Raw genomic sequence first — 27,565 nt, 5'->3', positions numbered from 1 at the left:
GTTTTTGTATCAGAGCCTATTACAGTTTAACCACATTTTACCACACAGGGCCATGTTATCAATAACGTCTTATAAAGTTTGCAAAAAGGCATGCAACGTATAGGTAATTTTCTCTAAGATTTATTTTTGGCCTTTATTTGGTAGGACAGTGGATGGAGAGCGTGGTGAAAGGAGCTGACCGATTTGATGACCAAGCCTCTACAGTTCAATCCCGACAGTTGTGAGACTCCCTGCCTGGTGATCTCCGAGAGGCAGACTCAGGCCTCGTCCACACGAAGGCAGGTATTTTTAAAAACAGTTTTTTCTGTGTGTTTTCACCTTTTGTACACACACACACAAACTAACTGTGTTTTAGGTGACTGAAAACGCACCTTTTGGAAAAATCCTTCCAGAGTAAAGATTTTTTAGAAACCTAGTTTAAGGTGTTTGTGTATAGACGACGAAAACCGTTTTGGTCTTTTAACATTAAACTGGGGGACATTTTCTCCTCCTCTGACATCAGTGTTCGACACTGTCACTTTTGTCTGTATGTGATTAGTATGACAGCAGACGTGACTAAACTAGCGCTAGTGTTAACGTTGCTACAGTAACTGGACTCTTTACATGCTAACACATACATACACGTATTGTGCTACGACTATGGTGATAAACAAAGACATCTGAATGGACAACTTTGTGAATGAAACGGTCATTTCAGAGGTGGTGGTGGTGAGATCACTTTAGCGTATCAACAACATTGTTTTTGACTTGGGGTGCTCATGACAGACGTAAAGGTTTCTTTTTGGCTTTAGGAAAGGTTGCTCCTTGCAAAGAATAAAACCGACATGGTCAATTATGCATGAAAGCGGTCCGTTGTTGCTTCTGTTCATCTTTTAAAGATAAACAGACACAACTTTGTAAACCCTGTTTTGGAAAGGTGCTGTATCAATAAAGTGTATTATTGTTGACGTTCTGTCTTGACACACTCACATTGACAAAGGCGCGTCTTTCTTTGATGCACATGATCGACTGCACAGTAGACGGAGGTTTATTCAGCTTTCGAAGTGACAGAACGCAGACTGCCAACAGGTTCATTCCTGGAGCCGTGTTGTCTGCTCTCGGCTTCTATACAAAACAACACCTTTCTGTCTACGTCCTTGGAAATGGGACTGTTTGTGTGCCCGAGAGTGTTTGTGTATCACACATTCCTTTTGTGTGTGTGTGTGTGTAAAGAGACGACTTGATGAAGTGGAACATGACAAATTGCAAGCTGCATTCTCTGCTGATGCTTATTTTCCGTTTATGGAGAATACAAGGACATAAAACACAAAAACGTCAGCCCACATGAAAACCCCCACACACGAGTACACACAAACATATACACAGTCCTGTGTTACTGAAACTGAACTATCAGCCTACAAGGGCCAAGTAAAGACTTGTTTTTTTTATTATTTAAAGGAGAATAATTTATCTATGATGTAATCAATATACAAACATTTCTGAAAGTGCCCGATCCCACAGAGACATGTCACCCTAGGCACGGCCGCTCCAGAAACGCCTGAGCATATCAGGGATGACAAACGACTTACAAATAAAATTTGTGGGGAAAATATATATATATATATATATATATATTTATAAACAGGAAGTGGCTCAAACACCAGCTGTGCGACAAACATAAAGGGTATTCTGTGTTTTTTCAACCTGCTTTACTTCCAATAAATGTGACTATGTTTTAAATACAGGGTGAGGCTCTGAGTCTGGCATGTGAATGGGTTTCTTATTGCTCCTCATTTGAAAATTGTAATAATATAACCAAACATAAGCCCATTTTGTCTACAGCTGAACCCGAGATTATTGCTTTTGTTTCGTCCCTGCTTGACCATTGCATCTCTCTCTGTCTGAACAAAACTTAATCTTCCTCATGTTTTTGCATTGGTTTTAAATTCAAAATTCAATAAAAAAAAATCTTGTAATGGTCTTCATAGTGTTTCATGGTGTTTCACAGCTGATAGGACTCAGGACTCCTGAATACAGTGTTGGTGAGGAGTCAACACTTAACAAGGAAAGCCAAACAGAAAGAGAACTGGAGAGCTGTGGAAAATACACCAACAAAAGTCATTCACTGGAAACAAAGACTTGTACGCTTGACACAGGGGACAAAGACGAACTGGCACAGACGGAAGGTAACACACTAAATACTGAGGTGAGGAGGAGACAACGAGACACAGCTGGAAACAATCAGGGCGGGGCAGACGATCACACATGAGGGCAGGAAGTGGAGGATCTGAAACAAAAGAAGAGGTGAGTAACCCAAAATAAAACAGGAAATAATACAAAGACAAATTAAACAAAGAGACACAAAGCTGGACATGACAGTCCAGGCATCTGCTTGTATCAAAGAGCTGCTGCAGCTGATCAGAGAGACTCATTCATGCTTGAATAAATAACAGGCTTCGCTGTGAACCTCTCCTTTCTGGTCTCTGTAAAAATACAATAAATCAGCTGCAGTTAATGTAACATTTTGATACTTGATAGCTGTCGGGCTTTTTTCAAGTCCTAGCTCTGTTACTTTCCATGTGGATTTTAAAATGATTCTATTGGTTAATAAAGCAATATGTGGCCTTGGCTCCAGACTGCCTGCCAGAGAGGATTTTATGAACGAGGACGGCCCTGCTCAGATCCTCTGCTTCTTCTCTCTTAGCTGATCCATAGAGCAGAACAAAAGTGTGTAAGGCTTTCTGACCTGGAACTGATCATCTCAAAAATGTCTTTATTGTGTTTTCATGACATTTGTATGCTTTTTTTCTGAGCAGGATGTACATATTGTTTTCAATAGTGACTGTTCTGTTGATGTTCTTCCTGAACTATATTTACTGCAGTGTCCTTTGTTGAGTGGGGTCTGTCTTGCCTCTCTTATATTTGTGACTTCAGATGGAAGTTAACAACTCAATAAATCTGGTGCAACCGTCTTTTCACTTCTTATTGTATAAATGTGCCATTGCACACTTCACACATAGTGAATAAAATAAATGAATGACTTGGACTGCAGCTACGTCATAGATAATGTGAGTGCTCAAAGTCTTATTATAAAGAGTTTGTACTTTGGCATTAAACTTCCTTATTGTTCCTCAAAATGAGAAAGATTCATGGGAGGAAGAAGAGCGAGGCAAAAGAAGAAGTAGGTGGACCGATGCATCTCGGGGAACGGGCCTTTGGAGAATTAGTTTTCACATTTAATAAATGAATGAGCACAGAGGAAAAAGAACAGTGTATCCCCTCAGTGATGATCAGATTTATAATATGTACATCCTTAACTGAAGCTTGAACCAGTATGCTCTCCTTGTAATTCGCCAGCCTCCCTCTTCATCCAGCGTGCCCATGCCCAGCAAGAGATTTGCTGGATGCAGCATTAATCCACTCTGCTTTACTGTCTTAATCCTGTTCATTATCGCTGCTCCGGGTTTGGCCAAAGAAGCTCAGATTTATGTCTCACTCTGCTCTTGCTGGCTTTTGCTGGTCCTGTTGGTTTTGGAGGGAACACTGACTCACCACAGTCCTCTGAACTCTGGAGCTGGATGGTGAGAAGTGTAACCAGCACGGTTTACTCTGAGCAGTTTCTGCGGCTGCTGGGTTAATTTGTCACTCTACAAGTCATCTCCTTTATTTATTTTTTTAAGGACTTGTTCCTTTTTCTTTTTGATTATTAGACTGTAAAAGTAAAGAAAGGGACTGATGGCATAAACGGAGGCACAAGTTAAACATGAAAGAGAAACAGTCAAAATAGTCAAAGGGTGGGAAAGAAGAAAAATCATTTTACACCCTTTGTAAACCAAATCTAATACACCTATGGATGAACTGCAGTTAAGAAAAAAAACTAAATGTGCCTTAATAACAAACGCAAGCAGCAGTGATTTGCAATACATCCAAAGGATACAACAGAGACTCTGTATTATCTTTATGTCAGTGATTGTATATTGATAAGTCAGTGTGGTCAATCCTGTGGTGCTGTACAGAAAACATGCCTTCTCTATGGAGTTTATCATTGTTAACAGTGCCTTCTAGTGGTCATCTGCTAAACTAACACTTCACTTCTCACTCACTTCTCTATGGATCTCCTGCTTGTGTATGCATATAGGTAAAACGATTGCCACGTTATAGAAAAGACCGTTTGTCAACCAGTGAGTGGATGTGAGACAGACAGCTGATATAGCTTCCTGACACTATACGCTATTACTTAAGGAAGACAAATCTACCCTGAAAACTGCAAAGATGGGAATAACAGTCCTTGCCGGGCTGATTTAGAGTGCATATGTGGTGCAAGCAGAGCACACGCTGAAGCCATCAGGCATTATTCTGCACACAGGCTATAAAATAATAGAGCCCAGTTGCACTTAAGTTGTCAGGATGTTGCCTCAAGTGTGCGTGACAGCCACCCCTTATGTTCTCTTTTTCTTCTGTGCATATGACTCTACCTGTGTGTGTGTGTGTGTGTGTGTTTGTATGTGATTGGCAGAAAAAGGAGGCATGCCGTTGTATTTGCCTTCTGGCTCCATTTGTGACACAAATGGTATCCAGTTGAAGCAACAGGTGCAGGATTAATAGGCGACTTTAAGACAGGAGCAGGTACCCCTGTCAGAGTGACCAAAATAAAAAAGTCTGGGAAAGCTGTGAATTTTGACTTTACAAGGATAATAATTGAACATCCACTCTCCTGTTGCAGCACTTCTATAAGTAAAGGATTCAATTCCCATGTGGTGTAGAGTGAAACATGTTTTTTTTTTCCTGCTCCAGCCATGAATGCGAAGGAGCAAATACAGCCCCATCCGTCCTACGTTTCCTAAATAAGTATAATGCATTGAAGCCAGGACAATGAAGTACTTGTGAGTCAAGTAGGGGGTTACCAATGATTTATTTCTTTTACATGGTTGCGGAAGAGTTGTGATGTCAGAAATGTTTTTTTGAGTAAAAGTTGCAAAGTTTTGATGTTTTCAAATCCACTGATCTGAAATGTATTTCTTATTTTGCATTTGATTTTACACAGTGATCCAGTGGACTGAAGTGGGAGACATTGTTCACGATTTGTGTGGGTGAATTAAGTGGAAAGACACTTTCCAATCCTGGACAATATTGTTTCCATGAATCTCCAGGAGAATTCTTTAACACACAGTAAAAACAGCATGACACGCGAGTGAAATTTAACTGCTGTGCATAAATGACTTGTTGGGAAGGTCTTTTTTTTTTTTTTGCAGTGTGGGACGCTTTCAAGATCTTTTGGGGAGAATTTGAAGCTACAGATGTGCAGACAGTGACAGCCTGCAGGGTTTTTTTTTTCTTGAGGATTTGTCTGCTGAAATGTTTTGATGAGGGCTGAGTTGCTCTCCTGCACCTCGGCATCAGTTCAGCCTTCAGGGTGAAAGAGCGATCCTCCTGCTGCTGAAAAAAAAAATGTTTGGCCGCCTGCCAAGCCGTGGAACAAGTGCGCCTCCCTTCCCTGGTGTTTAGCGTATTCATAGTTAGGGGTTTGGGCTCGGCTGTTTTTAAAAAGGCAAGGCAGCTCTCAAGTTGATCAGTCTGCTCAGGAAACTTCTGCTGGAGAAAGTATTGGAGTCCTTACTGAAGGGGAGAGAAGTTGAGATTTTGTGCAAAGACTTGCCTTGCTCCTTGAAGACATCATCTCCGGGAAAATAGCGCATACATATTTTAAATTGTACATCTGAGCAGTTTGTGTGCGGTGCACGGCGCAAAGTCTGTAATTAATGTTGTTTTATTTTTTTTTTAAAGATAGCAACACTCCTGGATAAAGACTCTTGGCTTTAGCTTTAAAAATCGGATTATCTGACTGAGGCATTGTGCTCATTAGACCAGTCTACTTTCCCCCCCCCTCTTCTTCGCATTTGAGGTTTATACCATACTAACTGAAGAGAACACCAACAATGTTTCTGAGTTTTTGCCTCTTGGTGACATTTATCTTGGGGCTGTCCGGGTGTTTGGGCTCATACGTGCCGTGCGAGCCTTGTGACCAGAAGGCGCTGTCCATGTGCCCTCCGGTCCCGGTCGCCTGCCAGCTGGTCAAGGAGCCGGGCTGCGGCTGCTGCCTAACATGCGCCCTGTCCGAAGGACAGGCGTGCGGCGTTTACACCGGGACGTGCGTCCAGGGCCTCCGCTGCCTGCCAAGGAGCGGGGAGGAGAAACCTCTGCATGCCCTTCTCCACGGCAGGGGAGTGTGCACCAACGAGAAAGGATACAAACCTGCCCACCCACCCATAGGTAAGACGCGCATCGGCTGACTGCCTGACTCAATGCATGCATGGAACCAAAATGTGACTCCAAAAAAAAAAAAAAAAAAAGAAGTGCGGCTGCAGTTATCAGAGCTGCAGGAGCGAAGGGTCTTCACTGTCCCCTGTATCTGACCAGGTCTTGTCCCATGTGGGGATGTGCTTATGTGTTGAAGGTTTTAACTAGATAGAAGTATCAAACGTCAGTGTATTGTTATTTTTTTAATATAATAACACAGTCTTTTCTCTGAACAGTTTTTATAATTTCGATTGTTTTCATCCAGTTTGCCTCCTCGCAGGCTGCCCAGGTAGTTTCCTCTCCTCAAACTCCTTCGGAGCACGAAAAGCCGCCACCACTGCTTTCTGACAGACCGTTTGTTTGACAGATGGTATGAGGTGCCATCTCATTAACTTTTATCCACTGCCTTGATTAAACTGGCTGCAGGAGCTTATTCTCCTTCTCAACACATGTCTTAATGTTGGGACAGATACGCACCTTGATTGTCTTGTGTTCAGCATCCAGCTGTAATGACACTGTTGCGTTGTGCTACATCATTAAGATTCTAAAAAAAAACAACAACATAACATCAGGTGATCCAGCGATACTTTGTGGTTGTGCGCCCCTGTCTCTGTTAAGCTGTTGCGGGCTGGCTGGACGCTCCACTGCGGTTACGTAGGTACATGCCATTTCCCGGCTGATTTGAGCGTCTAGTGCGTGGCTGTCAAACTGCGGTCCAGGCAGAGCCAGGAGGGGCTGACAAGGATTTACAGTCTATTTTCACATGTGCATTTTGAAGGTAGCGCCAGTTATTTAATGCATTTCGCTGAATGTTTTTATAAAAAAAATAAAACATAAAAAACCACACACACAAACGTTGAAATAATCCAAACTTTGTTTAAAACATGTATGGAGGAAAACGTGGAAACCTCTTTCAGAGGATCTTAGTGCAAAGGACTGCCTTCAACATCCACTCCTGTAACAAGTGTATGTCATAGCCACTATTTTCAGTCCTCATGGCAGAGCAGATTTTTTCCTCTGTTATACATTCTAATGTCATTATATCTATCCAGGCATGAAAAGAAAAAAATGCAAAGAGGTGCCACTTTGGGTCCTGATAGATCAGAATTGAGACAGATTTAGGTCTGCAGGCTCACCCTAGCTCTGTGTTCAGAGTCGGATTACCACTAAATCTGCAGCCTGTGCGTGAGAGAGACGCAGAGAAAAGAGAGAAAGACACGGAGACAGGCAGACACGGAGAGAAAGAGAGTGGAGCCAGCAGCCCTGAATGATTTAAGACATTTCTTAGTGTTGCAGAGAGCAGTCCGCTGTCACTCAGGAGTTTTAGCAGCTTGTCAACAACTAGATAAGTAGGTGGGAACCACAGAGGTTTTGGCTACAAGCCTCATTCTATAAAGTGGGGCTACCACTGGGCTCATTTAGGCTGTTGACAGAGTCATTAGGGTGTTTGAACACAGAGAGCAGCCCTCACCTCTGCTTTTAATGATATTAGAGGAGAATGCGGTTTCCGTTGAGTGTTTTTGTACTTAAAGTATCCAACATACTCTGTGTTCGGCGAAGAGAAGTGAACGAAGTAAAGGTAGGGTCCGTGTATGTGTGTGTGCTTGGGCGGGGCTGTGTGGGTGTCTGGGTGTGCATTGTGTGTGATTGTTGTGAGTGATGACACCTCGGGCAGTTTTGTCTCACTTGGGGCTTAACACACACACAAACACACACACACAGAGAACCCGACTTCTTTGTTGGCCCACAGAGGTAATCAGAGCATCTTTTCCTGCCTCTGGCGCTGCATTCATTGCATGGGCGCTCAGTCACAAGGCAGTGATTCAGCAGAATGCCCCCGGCTTTCTCTCTCACTCCCTCTGTGTGTGTGTGTGTGTGTGTGTGTGTGTGTGTCTCCACCCCTCTGAAGGGCCTTGTGTCAAACAGCTCGGTGGATGGGTGTAATGGTGAGGTGAGCCTCTGGTTTCCTGCGGTGTGGGGTTGCAGCTGTCTGTGTGCTGTACCAGCTGAGCAAGGCAAACACACAGGAGGAGGAGGAGCTCAAGTGTCTGCAACACTCAAGAGGCCATGAGAGCTGCAGCTCTGCTAAATATTGACTGGGGCAACCAAACAATGGGGAAGAGGAATCTTTGCTATCCTACAGTCACTCCCGCCCGCCCCACAACCCCATCCCTCTCCTCCCTCCCTTCCACTCCCTTCACTGCTCATGTTCCTGGCCATCCTAGCTCTGCATCCTGGTCCCAGCGGTGCATTAATTCACATTTTGCTCCTGCGCTGTGATCCCAGTAGTAGCTCGAATTATAAGCCACAGGAGGTGGTGTGTGCTTTTGGGGGCACTCAGACTTTGTTGCCCCCCCCCCCCTCCCTTCGTTCAGTGAATCAGAGCCTGGAAAGCTTGCCAACAGATATGACTTCATGGCAGCAGGCCCCTCGTCCTTCAAGCTCCTGAAAGGGACTTATGTTTTAGCAGATTGCTCTTTGCCAAGAAACAAAAGATGATTGGGGAGTGGTTCCAAAAACCAGAATACTCCTCATACACACATGGACGGAAATACTATGCCCCTTATTAGCATAGCAACAGAAAACCTAGTGCCTTTACTGACATCTTTAATAGACTCATGGTGGCTCTTTGCATGAGTGTAGATGCAGAGTTATTTGAGCCACAGCAGTTATTTGAAGAGTTGGTGATTTCTCACACGTCACGTCTCTGTCATTGATGACAGTCATGAGTAAGCCAAGCAACTGCAGGCCTCTGATGCTTAATGTTTGCCAGAGAACTCAGCATATGTACGGTCACACTGTTGCATTTCTAAGCACCATACAGAATCGCTTGTCATCACATACTTTTAGAGGACCACTCAACTTGGAGAACAGCCATTTTCTGCTTTCCAGCGTCACTGACACAGCTGGTTATCGGGTCAAAGCCAAGAAACTGCTGCAAAACGCTGATTCTCATCAACCCTACACACAGGCTAATGACAAAACAGCTAGCATACACTGTCGTCTTTGGATTTTTCATGCTCATACAGACATGCAATGTTAGATATAGCTTCGGTCACGTGTGCCCGCGCCAGCTGCTTGACAGCTTCATGACGGGCTCATGCGAAAGGAAATACTGTATGTTCTTTTCCACCCGTCTCACCTTGAACATCTGAGTGCAATGAAAGCTTTGCATGCTGCAGCTGATCTGTTGCAGGTGACGGGGAGGTAGAACTATTAGAACGCTCATTTAGTTAAGACATTTAGTTAAGATACTGCATGTGGTTTGAGAGAAAAAAAAAACGTGCAAATTATGGAATATCTGATGCAGACTTTTTGATGCCACTTTGATACGGTTTGATGTGGATTTGTCTTCACGTAAAATTTTGTAGCTTTAGTGTGATCACAGGGACAGTCCCAGTACTGAGGCTGTCACTGGGAAGCACATAACCTCTTTGGCACACTTGCCTGATTTCTCCCTATAAAACTTTACAGTGGTATTTGTACAGCTTATTGGTCACTGACACCTAGCCTGCTGGTGGCGACAGCTGTGAAAGAAATCAGCGCTCACTGTAGTCTTTCTAAGCGGGGAGCGTGGGATTCTAAAAAAACAGGGCAGCGATGGCCACATGCTGGAAAATGATGTCACATGTGTTGACACTTGACCTGTGAACTGTAAGCTCTCCTCAAACACCTGGTTACATGTTAGCAGAGTGCCGGAAAGAAGCAGAATCATCTCTTTGTGCATACAAATAACTTCTTTTTAATTCCATTTGCAAGCTCGTGAAATAATTTGAGAACAATAGAAGCTTCAGTGACTTCTCTGAAATGTTGGTGTTTATGAGAATGTGAGACTCATGGACCTTTTATCGTTCCCTGTCCAATTACATAAAACCATCTTTGGCAATTAAGAAATGGTTCCTCCTAAATACTTGCTTGTTGACTCGTAGTTTTGATCACTCAGAAGCATAAAAAAAACATTTTTTGTCGTAAAATTTATGCTGAACTGAACAATTCATGCATTGCGTTACAAAGACATCCCATTCGCTCATTCTTGGGCGTGCCGTGATTGAGGCGGTTTTACAGATAATTAAACAATGTGTTCAAACCACAATAATGTTGAAGTTCAACCACAGTGATGTTTCTTTTTATGCTGCTTGAAGATCAGCTTTAACACTACATCCAGGCGCGACTCGCCAAAATAAACGCTGCTGCTGCTGTCTTTGGGGAACTCGAACATCGTCACACCCAGCAATTGTGCTGTGGTGATGATGACCCAAAGAGAGGTTGCGTCCGTCCATGTGGCTTGTTGCAAACCCACACCCAGATGTAGGATTGGACCTCAGACCAGAACTAGGAATGTACAGTAGAAGCGCTTAATCTGCTAATGTCCTTTTTCATGTCCGGTTTCAGTGTGACTTGAGAATTTATTTACACTGCGGAAGCTGTAAACAGTTCAGAAGGTTTGCTTACCTACGGCAGCATTTCCCTCTTGGATGGATATTGCATCCTCTCATAAGTCTCTGTTTTGCGATTTACAATCCTTGAATTGTTCGTGTTGCTATTTATACCATGCATTCAGAAAAGCAGGAAACTTTTTGATTGCATTGAACATATTCTGTGTGCACAATACCATGGGAAGCGTTATTTCCTGCATTTTTAGAACAACAAATTCCAGCCTAACAACAGGACATTGGGGTCAAAACATAAATCCCTTACACTTGGGGGTGCTCAAACCAACTCATGGACACGTTCTCTTCCTTCTCTAATCTGCGTTTGAAGGGAGCATTATTCAGTCACCAGTCTCAGTCTTCTCATGTAACAAGGGTTTGTGCACTGCCAAGTCATGTGCAAAGCTTGTGTCTCCACTGATACCTTGTACCTTTTATCTGCAAATTCTCTCAAAAGCCAAACATTGTTGTTTTGTTTAACCAATATTTAAGTGTTCATTAAGAACTATTGTTTGTGTTGCTGCACACGTTCACCCAGCGCTTGCACGACTCTGCAGGTTAGTTCACACCTCCTTTTCTGCTCCAGAAACTGCAGGGTTATCAGGCCATGGCCTTCCCTTCAAATATTAAGTAGCAGAGGCAGCCTGAGGCTGACGGATGGTTTACTTATGTCGTGCTTTATGTGACACAGTCCCTCAGGCCCAGTGATCCCTACATTATCTTGTTGTATCCCCCGTTGAGATTACACAGCATCTCTATTCACCACCCTCTTACATTTTGTAAAGGTGTAATTTCAGACTTAGTCAAAGGCAGGACGTAACATATGTGGTGGTAATGCTGGGAAATCAAATGAAAGGTGGTGGGAGGGATCTATTGTTCTTCCTTTTTTTGCAGTCTAAACGTTATTATTATAGTCTTAAAGATGAAGAGGAGGGAAGAAATCTGAAGAGGTAACTTATCTTTCATGCTTGGACTGTTGCCTGTAAGAAACTTGGGATATTCATGAAGCATAATTGTGTGCAGATGTTAATTTTTAAACAGAGAAGTATCAGGTGCACCTCCTTTGGCTACTCCACTCCTCTCGTCCTAATGAAATCTTAAGCTCGAGCAGAAAGAAAGAGAGAGAAAGAAAGACAGAGAGAGAGAGAGAGAGAGAGAGAGAGAGAGAGAGAGAGATGGCAGCAGAGCTTTGGGCTCGACTGAATGGAAGAGCTGCACATGACTTGGCTCACTTGGCTCGTGTCCAGCGTCTTGGCTACGTTTCAGGAGTTAAACACAGACCCTCTGAGCCTCCTTTACAAGCTGGATACCCTGAGCATGGAAAAACTGAGTATTGTGGCTGCACCGAAGAGCCCACTTCAGAAAAGATGAATCTGGTGATTTTGTGACTGGAGCAGAGAAAAGAAGCTGTCTCAATAAAAGCTACAATGCTGAATAACCATTTATATCCCATGTTTCTCCTCAAAATACTCTGAAGAGACATATTTTGCAAAGTGACTAACTTGTAAGTAGAATATAATTGTCTCATGGCTTAGACCTATCTTAATCTGGCCATTTATATGCTCAAATGAGATTACACATGAAACAAGAATGCACGTTAAAACTCACAGTCCTTATTTTCGAGGGCATATTTTATTGCCAAATATGTGGCATTTTAATCAAGTGCCCTGAGAAACTATTGGTCTGTACAGCAGAAATAAAGAGTTTTTCCACAGTGGTCACATGCATGGTGTTCATAGGAATGCTTGTTTGACATATTTATTTATAGCGAGTCATAGCCTCGTAGTCTGAGCGGGGGAGACACAAGGACATATCTAAACACAAACCAAGGCCTGCCAAGTCATGAGTTGTGAGATTAATTTCAAAGAGACGGTAGTGCAGCGCAGAAGCCAAAGACCCAATTCTGGTAATCACCCTGCCCCATCGCCCTCCCCCTCCCCTTCACCCTTCCGTCTTCCCCTCCCAGAGACTCCAGACGCTCATGCTGTGTCAGGCTCTTTGAACATCAGTTTCTCAGAGCTTGTGTCCTTGTAACGTCTCACTGCCTTTCTCTGCGGTGGCTGTGTACTAACAGGCCAGTCGAGGAAGTTATGGCGACTTGTTAAAAATCATATTTTCCAACTTATTCTCCCATGCCGCTTTACAAGTAAGGAAGTTGATTTGACTTTCAGCAGCAGTTGGCCTGCAGTCAGGAGCCAACATTCCTCTCTGGTTCAGTGAGTCTGGCCGTGAGCACCATGGCGGGTTTCCTTGTCAGATAAATATAACCAGGGTCATCCACTGGCACCGTCGCTCCGGCCAGTTGGGGCCTGGCAAAGTCCCCACAATAACTCTGTACTTATGGTACTGCTAAGCCAAGGGGGGAGCTGAGGGCTTCTTTATGTGGCCTCAAAGAACCTCTGGCTGGGGGTCCGGGCTTAAGAGGCTGAGCCCCAAAGATAGGAGGGGACCAGGGCTGGGAGGAGGGGGGCTAGGTTAAGGATAAAAGACCTCAACCTGTGAACTTCCTATCTTGAGGGGACTTTCAGGTCTCTGAGACTGCAGTGCCCCCTGGGGGAGCTGGAACTGTGTTGATAAGTGCACAAGATTGTGACAGATATGAACAAGCATTTATACGAGCCCGCAGAGCAACCGGATTTTCCTCAGTCTGACATTTGAATCAGTTTAATGTGGGACACGTCGCAGTAAAGTTAACAACACTCGGAGGCCTTCAGTCCCTGTTGAAGTTTAGCAGTCCAGATAACGTGTTAGCAAATTTTCCAGGCACGGTGGAGGCAACATGTGATGCAGTTTTCCCAAGTTGGAGAGCTGAGAAATATGTGCTTTCTGGTGTTTGTGTCACGCCTTTCATTGAGGACATTAAAAGACACTGGAGGAGTTGGTCGTAGACTGTTGTCACCTATTTCTTTCAATCCAAATAAACTCAAATTTGTCTTACACTACTGGATGTTACATGGTTATGGTTATTACATTACTCAGTTACATGTAAAGAAGAAGTGTGTGGAATGTTTGGCTGTGTGGGAAAAGCTTTGTTTAAACTCCTGTGTTGGTGCTAAGAGTTCATCAGCTGTCATCAGATCTCATCTATAAACAAATGGAAAGAAACAGTTGGTGGCACAAGCCATGGGAAAAGCACCTGCTATTGTACTTAAGTGAGAAAACAACAAAAACAACAACAAGATGTAGAATGTGATTAATGCAGAATGTGAATATTTCATTAAGTATTGTAATAAAGACGCTTTTCACAGAGACACTTTACATTCCTGACGTCACGCTTCATCCAAATAAAGTTTCACAGCTGTTTTTATTATGAAATAACAAACCTTGTAAAAATACTGTAAATAAGCAACGCAAAAGAGAACTTAAGTCACTTTTCAACAATAAAGAATATTTTAAAAGCCTCTAAAATGCAGCTATGTTTGATGTAAATAATTCAATTAGTAACCGATGGTCAGTTGGTGTCGTCAGTTACCATATTACAATTTGGCAACATAAAAACAAAAAAACACTGCGATATTAAATTGTAAAATTTTGATCCAATGTATCATTCGCTGGATTTTCTCGAACAAAACATTTCTCATTCTCAACTTTATTTTAGTGTTCTTCTTGTTTTGGTTTTACTCAATCTCGCTTCAAGCTGTGACCGGCAGCTGGTTTTAGCAAATATTTTCTTTTCTGCTGAATACTACCTGCTTAGCATTAAACTGCTGTCAAACAAATAAGAAATAATGGGGATGCCAATTTGATGCCTAACCCTAACCTTAACCCTGACCCTTTGGTTTCAGAGGCACTGGAGGAGTTTAATGAGCAATAGAGCTGTGTCTGTCTCCCCTGCTCAGTGGGCTGCTTTCCCTTCATTTTATCAACATTATTATACAGCTTTAGAGGGATTTTATAAACATCTATTTTGTTTTTTTAAAAAGGTTTTAAGCATTCTCTTTTAATGTGCCTTGCCCTTACAGAATCCCAAATCTCTAAACCCCTGAGCGTCTTCATCTATCCTAGTCCCTAATACAGCAAAAGAGGCTGATGTTTTTCTCAGGAGATAGTGGAGATTGGGTTTGTCAAAAGGGATGTTTGCCACTGTAGGTGGTGAAAATATGTCACTGTGGTGAACAGCTTGTTATAAAATCAGAACTTTAAATGAAAGAATCACTTCCCTTGGTTTCCAGTAGAGGGCAGGGACAACTTGCCATCCATTGCCAAAAGACATATTCTAAAAGTCTATTATAAACAAGCTGCCAATAATTAACTAAACACAAGTGGATAAAGCATTAATAGAGGGCAGGTGCTCGATTATTGGCTCCAAATTGACATGAGCAATCTGTGTTTTATTTTCCCTGCTACAGATCATGAGTCTCGAGAACATGACGACACCATAACCACAGAGATTACAGAGGATCTGCAGCAAGCCAAAGTGCCCATCGTTCCCAAAGACATTGTGAACAGTAAAAAAGTCCACGCCCTTCGCAAGGAGCAGAAGAGGAAGCTGGGCAAGCAGCGCTCCATGGGGTCCCCCATGGACTATTCCCCCCTGCCCATCGACAAGCATGAGCCTGAGTTTGTAAGTACATGCTGTTCATATAAAGCCATTTTTTTAGACCAGTGTGTGGAGAACCTTTGATCTTGGTGACTTAGTGGTAGTGCACAAAAACATAACTGCAAGTCAGTCCTTTGTAGTAAATGTTTTCACAGCTCACAGTAACACCAATTACATTAAATGTTAGTTCACAACACTTGATGAACTCGAATGACCGATGCTGGATCATGACTCTGTGCTGTCTTGCCCTATAGGGACCATGCAGGAGAAAACTGGATGGGATCATTCAGGGAATGAAGGATACTTCTCGTGTCATGGCGCTGTCTTTGTACCTTCCCAACTGTGACAGGAAAGGATTCTTCAAGCGCAAGCAGGTGAGATAGATTCAAAAGGCCAAAGTGACCCAGCTTTTCCTCAAACGGTTAGTTGAAGAGGTAAATGTTGGTAGAAAAATAACTCAATTTCAATTGAACTGAGAAGATTAGTTTACTGTGACGCAAGTAGCAACCTCTATTGCCAATAAATGAAACCATTACAGCAATGCAAACACAAGCATATCAAAATATCTAAATTTTGATTTTATGGAGGACGGTCGTTCATATAATTCATCCATCTTGATTTTATTAACACAACAGTTATTTACACATTGACTGACAGGTATTCATGTTGAAGCTATTTTCCAGGAGGCTTAGGCCCTTGCAAAGCTCCACCTTTGTCTGTTACTAGATTGAGTCAAACTAACTTGTTAAGCTAAACATTTAACTAGCTAGCAGGCTCTTCAAATTAGCTAACTCCATTGTTGTTGCAATTGTGACCAACTAATGCTAGCATGTTTCTTCTTTATGTGTTAGACTTTAACTTGCCAGCTTCTACAGTTCAACAACTTCCCACCTACATGGTTGCGGTTGTCATGAGCGCTAAAATCTTGGTTTCTTGCCCACAGTGCAAGCCATCACGCGGACGCAAACGAGGCATCTGCTGGTGTGTGGACAAGTATGGTGTTCAACTCCCTGGCACGGACTACAGCGGAGGGGACATTCAGTGTAAAGACCTTGAGAGCAGCAGCAACAACAACAACAATGAGTGAATGGGGGAGGACCACCCTCGACCCCTACCCCCCCACCCCAAATCACCACGTGACCCAGGGCCCATGCCCCCTCTCTGAACCACACCTGAATGCTCCGCCCTCTATACACTTCAAGAGTTTTGTTTTTTCAAATTGAAAAAAAAAAAGGACGAAAAAAATGCGAACGAAAGGACAGGCTAAAAAAAAAGACACCTGTAACTTTTTTTCCTTTTCTTTTCTGTTGTTGACCAAGCACTCATCTCAGAATGAGGGTAAAAGTCCCAGAAGATTTTGCTAGATCCCTTGACTGTCACTCATGGAACCCCTTGTATGAGGCGGGACCGCTGGCTGCAGATCCATGAAAATATATGCACACGATGGATACATTTTTATAGAAGTTGGGGGTTTCAACGCAACACTTTGTATAATGTCAGATTAACTAAAAAAAAAAGTAATTGTGAGGAAACAAAAATAATCAGGCACATTGGTTGAAAACAGATCAGAACATGATGCCACTGTGGAACTGACGATTGGCAGAGTAATTTGGTTTTTGTCTGTTTTCCAAAAGAAAAAAAAAGAAACAATCGATAGGGAAATGCTGTAACAGTTGACTCTATCTGGATATGTGGTTCTGTCAGAGCACTTATGAATAGGGGATCCTGTTTAGAAATGTGTATCTTTGCAAAATGACGCGTGCATGAATGTGTGTATGTATACAGTTTGTGTGTGTTATGTATCAGCCGGTGTTGGTGTATGACGGAGTGAGCCTATTACAAAAAGAATGTCCTATTTCTTTTTCTTTCTCTTTTGTTTGATTTTGTCAGAACAAAGTATTGCCAGCGCTTGAAGTGGTCTTGGGGCTGGCCTTCTCTATAACCGATGTAAAGTATGTCTCGGGACACAGAGTGTTTGGAAACAAAAGAGTGAGCAGATCGTCACAGATGAACCTATGTAAGTGGCTCTTCGACAAAGAAGCTAGCCTGATATGCCAACTGTGCCTATTTAAACAGACACTGCCATGCAGGGCGACACAGAGCTTAGAGAGCGCTGACTCTACCGGTGAAATAAAGTGTTTTCAGCTTAACTGACGGGACTCAAGGTGGACTTCGATCTTTTTCGAGTTGAGTGCATAATCAAGACTTGCCAGTCAGGCCAGTTGCTTCTCTGATTCATTTGTGTGAAGTGTAGTTTTGTATGGTTTTGTTTGTGCTGTTTTCTTTGCCTTCAGTGAAGTAAAGACCGCCCACTTTTGAGCCATGTTCCTTGATCAAGTGGTTTCCCCTCAGTACTGCTACTACAGTGTAACCATGGTGTATTACATTACTTTTAAATATAGTTATTGAATGTTGTTTTCCTGTAGAAACATAGTATGACAACAATGTAATTGTGCTTGGAACATAAAAAAAAAAGAAGATTTTAGTCTGTAAAGAATTTGAATAGGTCCTTGTAGCCTGTCGGGAGAATGACCCTGAGTCATTTGATGACAGGGCAGTCAAAGAAGCTAACCCTCTGAACCCTTCTTGCTTCATGACTCCATGCAAATGTTATCTCACTACATCTAAAGGTGGGCATGATCAAAACAAAAAGGTTACAGGTTATAACAGGGTCATTTAACAAGAGTTGTTCTCTCTGTGTGCAAGTCACAGTGCCTTCCTACATGCAAATACATTTAAATAGCGACGTGAAAGTGACATGGATATCCTATGGGGCGATTTCCTTTCTCAGACAGCCCTTTGCTGGAGCTGATACTTGATACATTGATAAGTGTCGGTTTAGTTCTTGTTTAAAGAAGAACATTGAATGTGGTAGATCTTGTAAAAGGTATCAGCAACAAATTGCAAAAGCATTTATTATCTCTGCCTGTACCTCGGGGCAATTCTGGACAAGAATGATGTGTGAGGGACTCCCTCGTTTTTTTCTTTGACAACCAATAAGCTAAGACTCTGCTTTTTTCATGTGAATGCCAATGTATATGATTGCCAGAGAGGGGAGGCCCAACGGATGGTTGGAGGTTTATCAAGCATTTCCTTCGCTGCGACAAAAGAGAAATCACATCCTAAATGGCCTCCAGTTGTGAATATATTATCAATTCTCCTTGCCCCACTTCCAACACCGAAATCCCCACTACCACTTTCGAAAAAAAAAAAAAAGCAGCTTGCACTTATTTCAGTTACTCACTTTTGATATTGACACACAACGACGTCCTACGATGTGGTATCATGAAGTTAGTGGAAAAAAAAGATTATGAAAAAAAAAAAAACAGCCACAAAAGCTAAATGTTGTGTTATCTTGTGCTTACCATTCAAAGGTGGTGCTTTGAGGTAATATTTGTCGACAGGGGCTTTGCAGTCCATGCCTGGGACTTCCATTACAGCAACATCTTTTAGGGAAGAAAATTAGATCAAAAGTAACACAGCTAGAGATGTTCTTATGGCAAATTGCACAGAGATGAGAGTTAAGGTAGTAAGGGGGAAAATGGATAGAGGAGATAGGAAAAGAGTAAACGCAAGCGCCATGGGCAGTGATCATAATCAGGGCCTAGCCACTTCCCCTCACCGGGGCCACCAATTGCATGACATTAGATACAGTTAGCAAGACAGTTACCAGGAGTCATGGAAATCTGGGGAATGTAACACTAGCACCATCAGCAGAGTATCAAGTTTCACTTTGATTTAATAGTTGAGCTAAAAAGCAATGATACATGGAATATCCAGAACCATTCATACATGGTGTATTTGAATACTTTGTTTGGATAACAGGTTGAGGTTCAGGCTCCAACAAAGTCATTTCATTGACTCTCTGTTCCCCACACCGACGTCAAGGTAGTGTCTTCCTCAGGTTTCACATCTCCTACTTGGTTTTAAACTCATATTCACGTTACATAATAGAGTAGCACAGTTACAACAGCTATCTTTCTGAGTACATAACACTTTCTGGATGTAATAAGACAATACAATTGGTTTGCATAATTTGGTGTTCACTGGCTTGTGAAATAGACCCATCGGTGGCAGGAGGATAGTGGGAAACAAAATGGTCAGTATTTGGAACTACATAAAACAAATAAGAAAAAAGACAAACAATCTCAAACTATTAAAGTGAATATCACTGTGTAATATTTATTCAACTTGTAATTTATGTACTCTTTTAACCTTTGTCTTTTTTTTTGTTATGACAAAGCATTTATTTAAATAAAGTTATGTATTCATTTAAGCTCTCTTGCAAGGTTTTCATTTCTGGCATGGCATTTTGAAAAGGAGGTGAGTAGCCACCAAATTGGCTTGAAAAGAACAGTTTGAAGCGGAATCATCCTGATAGTAAGCACTGACTAATCTCTGAGGCACGAGCTGATAAACCTCTTAGACATAAGTCTGAGACACCCAGGCTAGCCCACAAGGATCTCATGCAGCATGCAGGATGTGACTTTATAAAGCCTCGCCTGAGGGCAAGTCACCTGGTTTTCAACACCATAGTCAAAAAAGATTGCACAGGAACAAGGAAGTCATTTACCAAGAGTTTGAACTTCAAGGGGGGGATAACATCTAGCAGGACCAGCTCACTATTCAAATGACTGGGAAGAAGAGATTTATAGCCTGGAGGAGGCTTCATCATGTTATGGAAACCTTACCTTTATTAGCACTTAATGGCAGAACGGACTCGCCTGACACACGGCCTATCACAGAGACGTACACAGGCTGCTAATTCTCAGTGCATACACTGCAAAAACTTGACTCTTTTGTCTAATGTATTGTCAAAAATATTTGAACACTAATTATATGATATACATCTGACAAATCCAAACAAACATCTTAATTTAAAGATAATATGAAAGAGCCAAAAATGAGGCCTGCATTGTTTGATCAGCAATTAAATCTGCCAATCGGACAAGAACATTTCACCGGTTCAGTGTCTTGAAATACGATATATGAGGATTGCTTCTTACAGAAATGTAGGCCTTACATGTTGCTTTAACTAGCTGGCTCATAAAAAGTGTAAGAGTTTTGCAGTGTACAGAGACACAAGCTGTGGCGAAATTAAGCTAAGATTGGTCCACATGGTTTGGTCAATATAACAACTTGCTATTACACAGCAAGAAGAGATGCTTTTACGTTACCATTAACAATGTTTATTCCCAGGTGTAAGTGTTGCCATTACTCACAATCCATCAGATACCACTGCATGTTATATTTCAATAACTCATTCTACAGATCTACATTTGATTTCTAGCATTTTTGCAGCTTGAGTAAAATAAAGACGAGTAAGCTTATGCAGTTTGTAAGTTGCTTGGCTTGTTTTAAATTTTAACACCTAGTTGCCTTTTGACATCTTGTTTCTGCCTAAAAGCAGTTTTTAACAACAAACTATCTTACATAATATTAGTTTTCAAATGTTTAAATAAAAACAGGAAAATGCTTAGTGACAGTTTTCTAGCTTTTTCTAAAGATACAGACTCAGGCTGGCTTTAGTATTACCCACTGTTGTTTGCTATCATATGAACATTCTCCCTGTAATCAGTTTTTAATTGCTACTGTTATAGTAGTAGTAGCTAGTGGTGGCTGAACGATATTATTGCTGTTGTCCAACGTTTAAGCAAATAATAAATTCATTTGATATTCGGGAATGCCAATAAATCATTGTTTCAGAATGCTGCATAATTCATTAAATACTGCCTACAATATTTCCATAAAGAAATATCATTGACATGTGAACAATCCGAACCCCAGTAACAAGTCTATAGTACAGCAATTTTGCCTTTAAGGACAAAATATGGAAGAGATCTAAGGATCTACATGCATGGCCACAGAGGGGTGTCTGGCCATTTTTATTCATTCCCAAATTCCAGGAAGTGACAGAATGAGACTTTTCTTTTTGGGGGGCCACCAAAATCTTTCCCTGGGGACTTCAGGACTTTGACCAACTCCAGATGTGGGTGACTGATGCAGGGCATGAAAGGGTGGAGGGCCCTGCAGTTCCTGTATAGCGAGCAGATCAAGGCTGCCGTAAAGATTGTTGTGGTGTGTATGTGCACGTGTGTTTGCCTGTAGTTGGGAGGGCACTAACATCGAGGAAAGGGAGGAGGGAACATGTGTAGAAGATTTGATTTGTGAGGCAGTGAACATGACAATTACTATTTGCCTTCAAAGAAACTGACAACTGCACTTAGGACTTCAAAGCATTTATGCTCCTTTTATTACATAATGAGGCCAACAGCATTGTATGGCTCCATCTGACATCAACTCACGCACCTCTATCCATCCCAATCCCAGTCAAACTGCTGTTCTGATCGGCCAATCAGATCTCTAAAAAGATTACCTCCTCATCCCATCTTAATTTCTATTTATGCAATAAATTTACTCTGTCAAGCCCTATGCACTGGTTTGGAGATGTTTTCACTTGCTTGTGCATCGATTTGCCCGTGGCTCATATCATTAAATGTGACTTTTAGAACCGATGATGGGGCATTTGGAGTACAAATGGCATGCAGATGTTTACACTGCATAATTGGGATCTTTGCAAATCACTGCTTGCACTGGCTGTGTATAATGCTATCTCTTAAAGAGCTAATGGTGGTTCTTTTCATCACCAGGATGAAGATGAAAGGAGATTTGAAAGAATTTACAGCGGTTGAGAGTAAATCACTTGACTTAGTGGTAGAATCCTCCGATGCCGGTGGTAGCAGACAGCAGACAAGTGTCTGCTAGTTTTCATCCAAAACCCTTTCATCAAACATGGACTTAGACCTGGAATCTCAAATGGAGGGTTCTTCGGCGCGGATCGGATGTGACTGTGAGAACCACAACTGCATGTTAGGTAAACAAACGTTGAGATTATGATTTGACATCCTACAAACAATAAAAAGAACAGTTGAAAGCACAGATAATGTTTCGGTTTTGGAAACCAAGTGTTGCAATCGTTTATGAACAAGCTCTGTGTTTCGCCACTACATTGATCTGAAAAAGGAAATGGCGGTAATGCTATATATAAAGAGGACATCAGGACAAATGTCAATCAAAATGTGGGCAATTTAAACCAGCTATTTCATTTTTGTTGGCTTGTAGTTCTGGCCTCCAAATGCAACCTCAGTACACTGTCACAAGTACACTGTCTTGCTATGCCAGAAGAACACAAGTTTAAAGAAGTTGTAAACGAACCACTTTATAGAGCAAATCAATACAGTCTAGAAAATAAGAAAGCAGTTCGGCGTAAACATCCTTCACAGATTACAGATTAACTTGCTGGATCGATTTTCAAAGTTGCCATGGGGTATTGATCCTTACTGTTTACTTGTTTCCTTTCGAAAAAAAAAGGGCTATTCATGGAATTTGATTTTGGTATTTGCATTTGTCCATGGTGACTGATCAGTAACAAAAACAATAAGCTCATACGTCCTTTCATTTCTCGACATCTTTGGAAAACTGAAATTAATTTATTACCACGGGATAAACCAGCATTGTTATGCCAAGATAAAGAGATATACCGTATAAATCAGGGTCTCTCGTAATCAAGCCAAGTCTACTTGTTATCACAGGAAAACTGAGGGAAATAAAATGTATGGATGCATGACCTTTTAGGGCCAAGCCAGGTGAGAAGATGCTGGACACATTAAAAAATGAAAGCCTGTCAACACTCTTGATTGTTTGACTGTCCAGCACAGTTTCAGGGATGTTCCAGTGTTTCTGGAGTCTGAGCAAGACATTTATTCAGTACAATGCTAAATAAACTACAAGAAATGAAGACCAAAGTTACTACCAAAGAGGCAAAAACAGAAGGTATGGTTGAATTCAAAATCAACTATGTTATTTTTAATTGAATTTGATAAACTTTATTAATCCCCGGGGGGGACATTCTGGTTCAAGCCAGGAATGATTATGAATCTAGGCTGGATCAACTGTTTATTAGCTTAACAATTTGGTAAAAAATATGCAATTTATTGTCAATTCTGCATAGTGAAAATACATAACCACACCTCAGCTGTTACTCTTTGACTTTGGGAGCTAAAGTCTTGCCTTACCTTGTGTTCCACAATCCCCGCTTTCTCCAGTCCGAAGGAGCCAGTTTTGAACAAAGAGGTGACGAGTGGCAGCGAGAGGACTTCCAGGTAACCACGAGCTTATCCTGCCCTCCGTTCTTCTGCTACATGCTGTTTGAGAAATGTTTTCTGCCATTGCCTTAATCAACACAAAATACAGTTCAAAGCTGGACATTGAAAATGAACTGTGAATGAATCTCAGAGCTACACCCAAGATTTGCAGCATGAAACAAGCCCACACAAGTCATTTAAATAATGCAGGATTCAAAATATGAATCTAAAAGAAAGATTTTCCCCATTGCCCTACTCGTAGGTAGGTTTTCATCTTCAGAAATTCAGGTTTTAAAACAATCTGACTTTAGAAGTTTTGTGATACAGTTTCACATCAAAATGCTTCCTCTTCAGAAGTAGCTTGGGAGTCTTTCATGTTGTCAATTTAAATAGCTATTCTTGAATGGTTGGTGCCAATGTTTTAGATAGATTCTAAAATTATAAGAATTTTCTAAGCAAAGAGTGCGTCTGATGGTGTGTGTGTGTATGCATTTCTTTATGGTGAGGGGTTCGGGATTTGGGGTTTGCGGGGGCTTTGAAAAAAATGTCATCTGCCATGACGAGGCGCGGCAGATGACGTTTTGGGAACTTGTAAGTTACACAATATGTTTTGCATGAACTTTTTTTTTCACCAGTCTTCCTATGTTGAAACATAACACTATGCTCCTTTGTCCTTATTCAAAGCTAAATGTCTCAGCTGGTGTACTTCCTGTTAACACTGGAGCACCTTGTCATTTGAACAAAGATAAAACAACAATTATTTTGTTAACATTCAACACAGTGCAGCTTCCGTGAGTCTTAGACCCACCATCAACATATCAAGGGAAGTTGTTGAATGCTAACAAAAGAAATACTTGCCTGAAAGTAGGGCAGATCTTGGGCTCTTTAGGCCAGCACACGCACATGTGCTTTTGCACATACACACACAGACACAATCACGCAAACACACACATACTCACCCCCACTCTTATTCCCACTGCGAAACTACCCTCCTCAGCCCATTGTGCCTGATCTATCAAACCCAAAACAAAAGACACTTGTTTTGATTTGTTTTCAGAAAAGGCCAGCATCAAACTCGCATTAAAAGTGCCCGGGGACGCCTGAGATCCATGTGTGACACCAAGCCAAGCTGTCAAATTTTTAAAAGTAACCCCCTTGCCAAAAACCCAGCGTTAATACAACGAAATAAGAAGAGTTTCAAGGAAAAAAGCAGAGTGTCACAAAAAAATGAACAAAGCTGTGGTTGAAAGAGCGTTTGTGGGGCTGGTGCTCAGCTCACTGGCACATGTATAAGGTTGCAAGGCCAAAGTCAGTCAGGAGTGGTCTCATATGATACACGTTTGGCCAGAACTTCAAAGAGGTGTTTCTTTACACCCTCGTGTTGAATCATTTTGATTGCAAATGAATCGTGACTTTTGCAAGTGTTTGCAATTTCAGCTGTAAATATACTCAGTAATATACTTAGGCTTCCTAACATTAAAAAAACAACATGACATGTGCTGCCTGAAGAATCAGAAATCTTTATTAGTTAGTGGAAAATCTACCAGACACACTGTTTACTTTATTGACTGGGAGTGCTTAAGTGATCTGACTGAATAGAAAGTCTGACTTAATACGCTGCTCACATGCCATATGTACATAGAAAGATGTGCAACATGTGTCCAAACATCAGGTACTGAAGGCCTCTTTGGTGCTCCTCTGTGCAGCTAAAACCTTAAAATAATATCTTCAATCTACAAAAAGCTATAGTAGAAAACATTTAGAGCAATCAGTTGAATTTAGCAAAATTTGAATTTCTGAACATTATTCTTGAAACTGATTGTTTTAGTTTTGTAAGAAAGGCAGAACATAGGAGGCAAAGATATCACATGAAAGTAAAGCATCTCAATTAATTGAAGAACAATTCGACCTTTTAACCTTTGTTGCTCAGTTTGACAGAAGGTTTTTTTTAAAACACGTATTTCTTTCATATGCTAATTTGCACCTTTCAGACCCTTTCTCCGCTTATGCAAGAACCAGTATTAAGAATTACATCCATGAAAGCTTATTTCTCGAGCTAAGCACAGTTTCAAAATCCCTTTGAGGTTTACAGAAGGATCATGATGCAAAAAACTTCCCGGAATCAATTAAAATCGCTTGGATTTATAAGAACTTATCAAGAACCTGAGTACCTGCCAGAAGGTTATGAAACTCCTTTTTCTCAGTCACATGTATTTGAATAATTGAAGCAGGAATAAAGCTATACAAGACAACTTTGTTTATGCTGCATCTGCAAAATGATGAACTTACTGTGTACTTTTTTTTTAAAGTGGCTGCAATGGATTACAGATACATTTTTCAAATATGACAAAAAACGTTCCATGTCATCCATAACTCATTTTGATGGGTTCGCCTGTCTAAGGGACAATAATAGTGAATTGCTTACAGCCCAGGAATGGAAGAATTGCTCCAACAAAGCTACTAAAAGTACAAACTTGAACACATTGCCACAATACTTCCAATATGCATTTTTATTGTGGAAATTCGTTGTCATGAATAATACACCTAAATCCATCTGTTGGGTTACCTCTTTAAAAACCACAACCTGCATGCAATTACGTGTCTGTGGGTGTATCTGTGCAATTGCGTGCATTTGCTTACTTGGTAAGGTTTATTCATAGACACCTTTACCCACTTAGTATCACATTTGTCAAAGTCAGCCCCCCCAACTGATCCCTCCTTATGTCAACACTTCATTAGTTACCCCAGCAATACGCTCACAAACACGCAAACACACACATCCCCTCTCACGCATACACATGCATGTCTGCAAACACAGCAGTAATAAGAAAAGTCATTCACGCAGCATTTTCTAGCATTGTTACCGTAAGTGCAATTTTCTTTGGCGACACTGATTCGAAGCTGACGCGCTGTTGGGAAAACTGCTGACAAACAACAACAACAACAACAACAACAGCCAACAGAGTTGATGGAGCTGATTGACGCTAATTTAACATTTTGCTTTTACTGTGAAATGTCGTAAATATGTCAATCAAAAAAGAAAACTGCAAACAACACCAGAGCACGTTACAGCGAATGTCTGAGTAAAAGAGAGTTTAATTAATTCACAATGTAGGAAGCAAAGTTTGTGCATCAACAAGGAATTCTACAAGATGTAATCAACCAAAAGTATGACAGTGATTAAACATCTAATTACCTGCTTGCCATGTTTGACTTATAAAAACAAGGTGACACAATGTGTATGACACTAACATTAAATTAAGATTGTTTGATATGTAAAGAGGATATAAAGCAGCACCTATGAGTTTTAAACCTCAGTTTAAAACAACTAGAGACCTGTCTGCCTTAAGCATTGTGAGATCCTGCCCCACCCTCACCTTGGCATATAGCAGCAAATCTGGAATGAGTATCCAGATTTGATATAACACTGAGTATCCAACACTGTGGAAGGCCTTTTTTTTTCACAGCAGATGGTCGAGATCAAAACATCGTCAAGTGAATTTAGGATTTTACACTTTTCAGGGAGTCTAAATATAAAGGAACATAAAAACATAAAGGAATGCTAATATTGCTGAATGCGTGCCATCATTGTGGGTGTAAAAAAACAAACTAATATAACTTATTCCCACTGTGGTGCTCCAGAACAGATGTTTTAGTAACATCCCCTACGTTGATGAATTGTTGTACTTTTTTTTGCAAAAAGGGATATCCAAGGTCGAAAAGTAAAGTCAAAGCTGCCGTTAATCTGCACAGGCAGAGGACACAGGACGGGCACAGGACGACTAAACTGGTCAAAATGAGAAATCAGATTTTAGGAAGCCGTTAAGAACACTTCTTTAGAGCATCAGGGCTTGATTGCAATAAACCAAAAAGCAGGAATGGTAATACAGTATATGTGGCTTAACAATTTGTTACCACAGCTAGCTAAAAATTTACTCTTCAATTTATATATCATATACATATGCATATACATGTGTGTGTGTGTGTGTGCGTGTGTGTGTGTGTGTGTATATATATATTCTCAAAACTACACAAAACTATGTTTTTTCTTTAGCTAACACTGGCATCCAAATTATACCAATCATTGTAGCTTAAAAACAACAACATGTTGCTGAACTCCCCCCCCCAAAAAAAAAAACAACAACAACAACAACAACAACAACAAAAAACAACAA

General features: G+C 41.3%; 1 protein-coding gene across 1 annotated transcript; it reads left to right on the top strand.

Moving 5' to 3' along the window:
- The first annotated feature begins 5,525 nt into the window (after nucleotides 1-5,525).
- igfbp5b (insulin-like growth factor binding protein 5b) lies at nucleotides 5,526-19,522 on the top strand. The gene is made up of 4 exons (XM_079357211.1): nucleotides 5,526-6,249; nucleotides 15,056-15,270; nucleotides 15,501-15,620; nucleotides 16,190-19,522. Exons 1-4 carry the CDS (start codon nucleotides 5,916-5,918, stop codon nucleotides 16,331-16,333), a joined length of 813 nt encoding a protein of 270 aa, XP_079213337.1. The 5' UTR covers nucleotides 5,526-5,915; the 3' UTR covers nucleotides 16,334-19,522.
- Nucleotides 19,523-27,565: the final 8,043 nt, after the last annotated feature.

The sequence above is a fragment of the Symphodus melops genome (genome assembly GCF_947650265.1).
Source record: "Symphodus melops genome assembly, chromosome: 12".
NCBI classification, from domain to species: Eukaryota; Metazoa; Chordata; class Actinopteri; order Labriformes; family Labridae; genus Symphodus; species Symphodus melops.
The sequence above is the reverse complement of the archived record's forward strand: the minus strand, read 5'-3'. Positions and strand labels throughout refer to the sequence as shown.

Bases quoted from the DNA above. Each gene is read 5' to 3' on its own strand.
- igfbp5b (XM_079357211.1), top strand. From the start codon at position 5,916: ATGTTTCTGAGTTTTTGCCTCTTGGTGACATTTATCTTGGGGCTGTCC. The intron at 15,271-15,500 runs GTAAGTACATGC...CTTGCCCTATAG, and splicing joins ACAAGCATGAGCCTGAGTTT to GGACCATGCAGGAGAAAACT. The intron at 15,621-16,189 runs GTGAGATAGATT...TCTTGCCCACAG, and splicing joins GATTCTTCAAGCGCAAGCAG to TGCAAGCCATCACGCGGACG.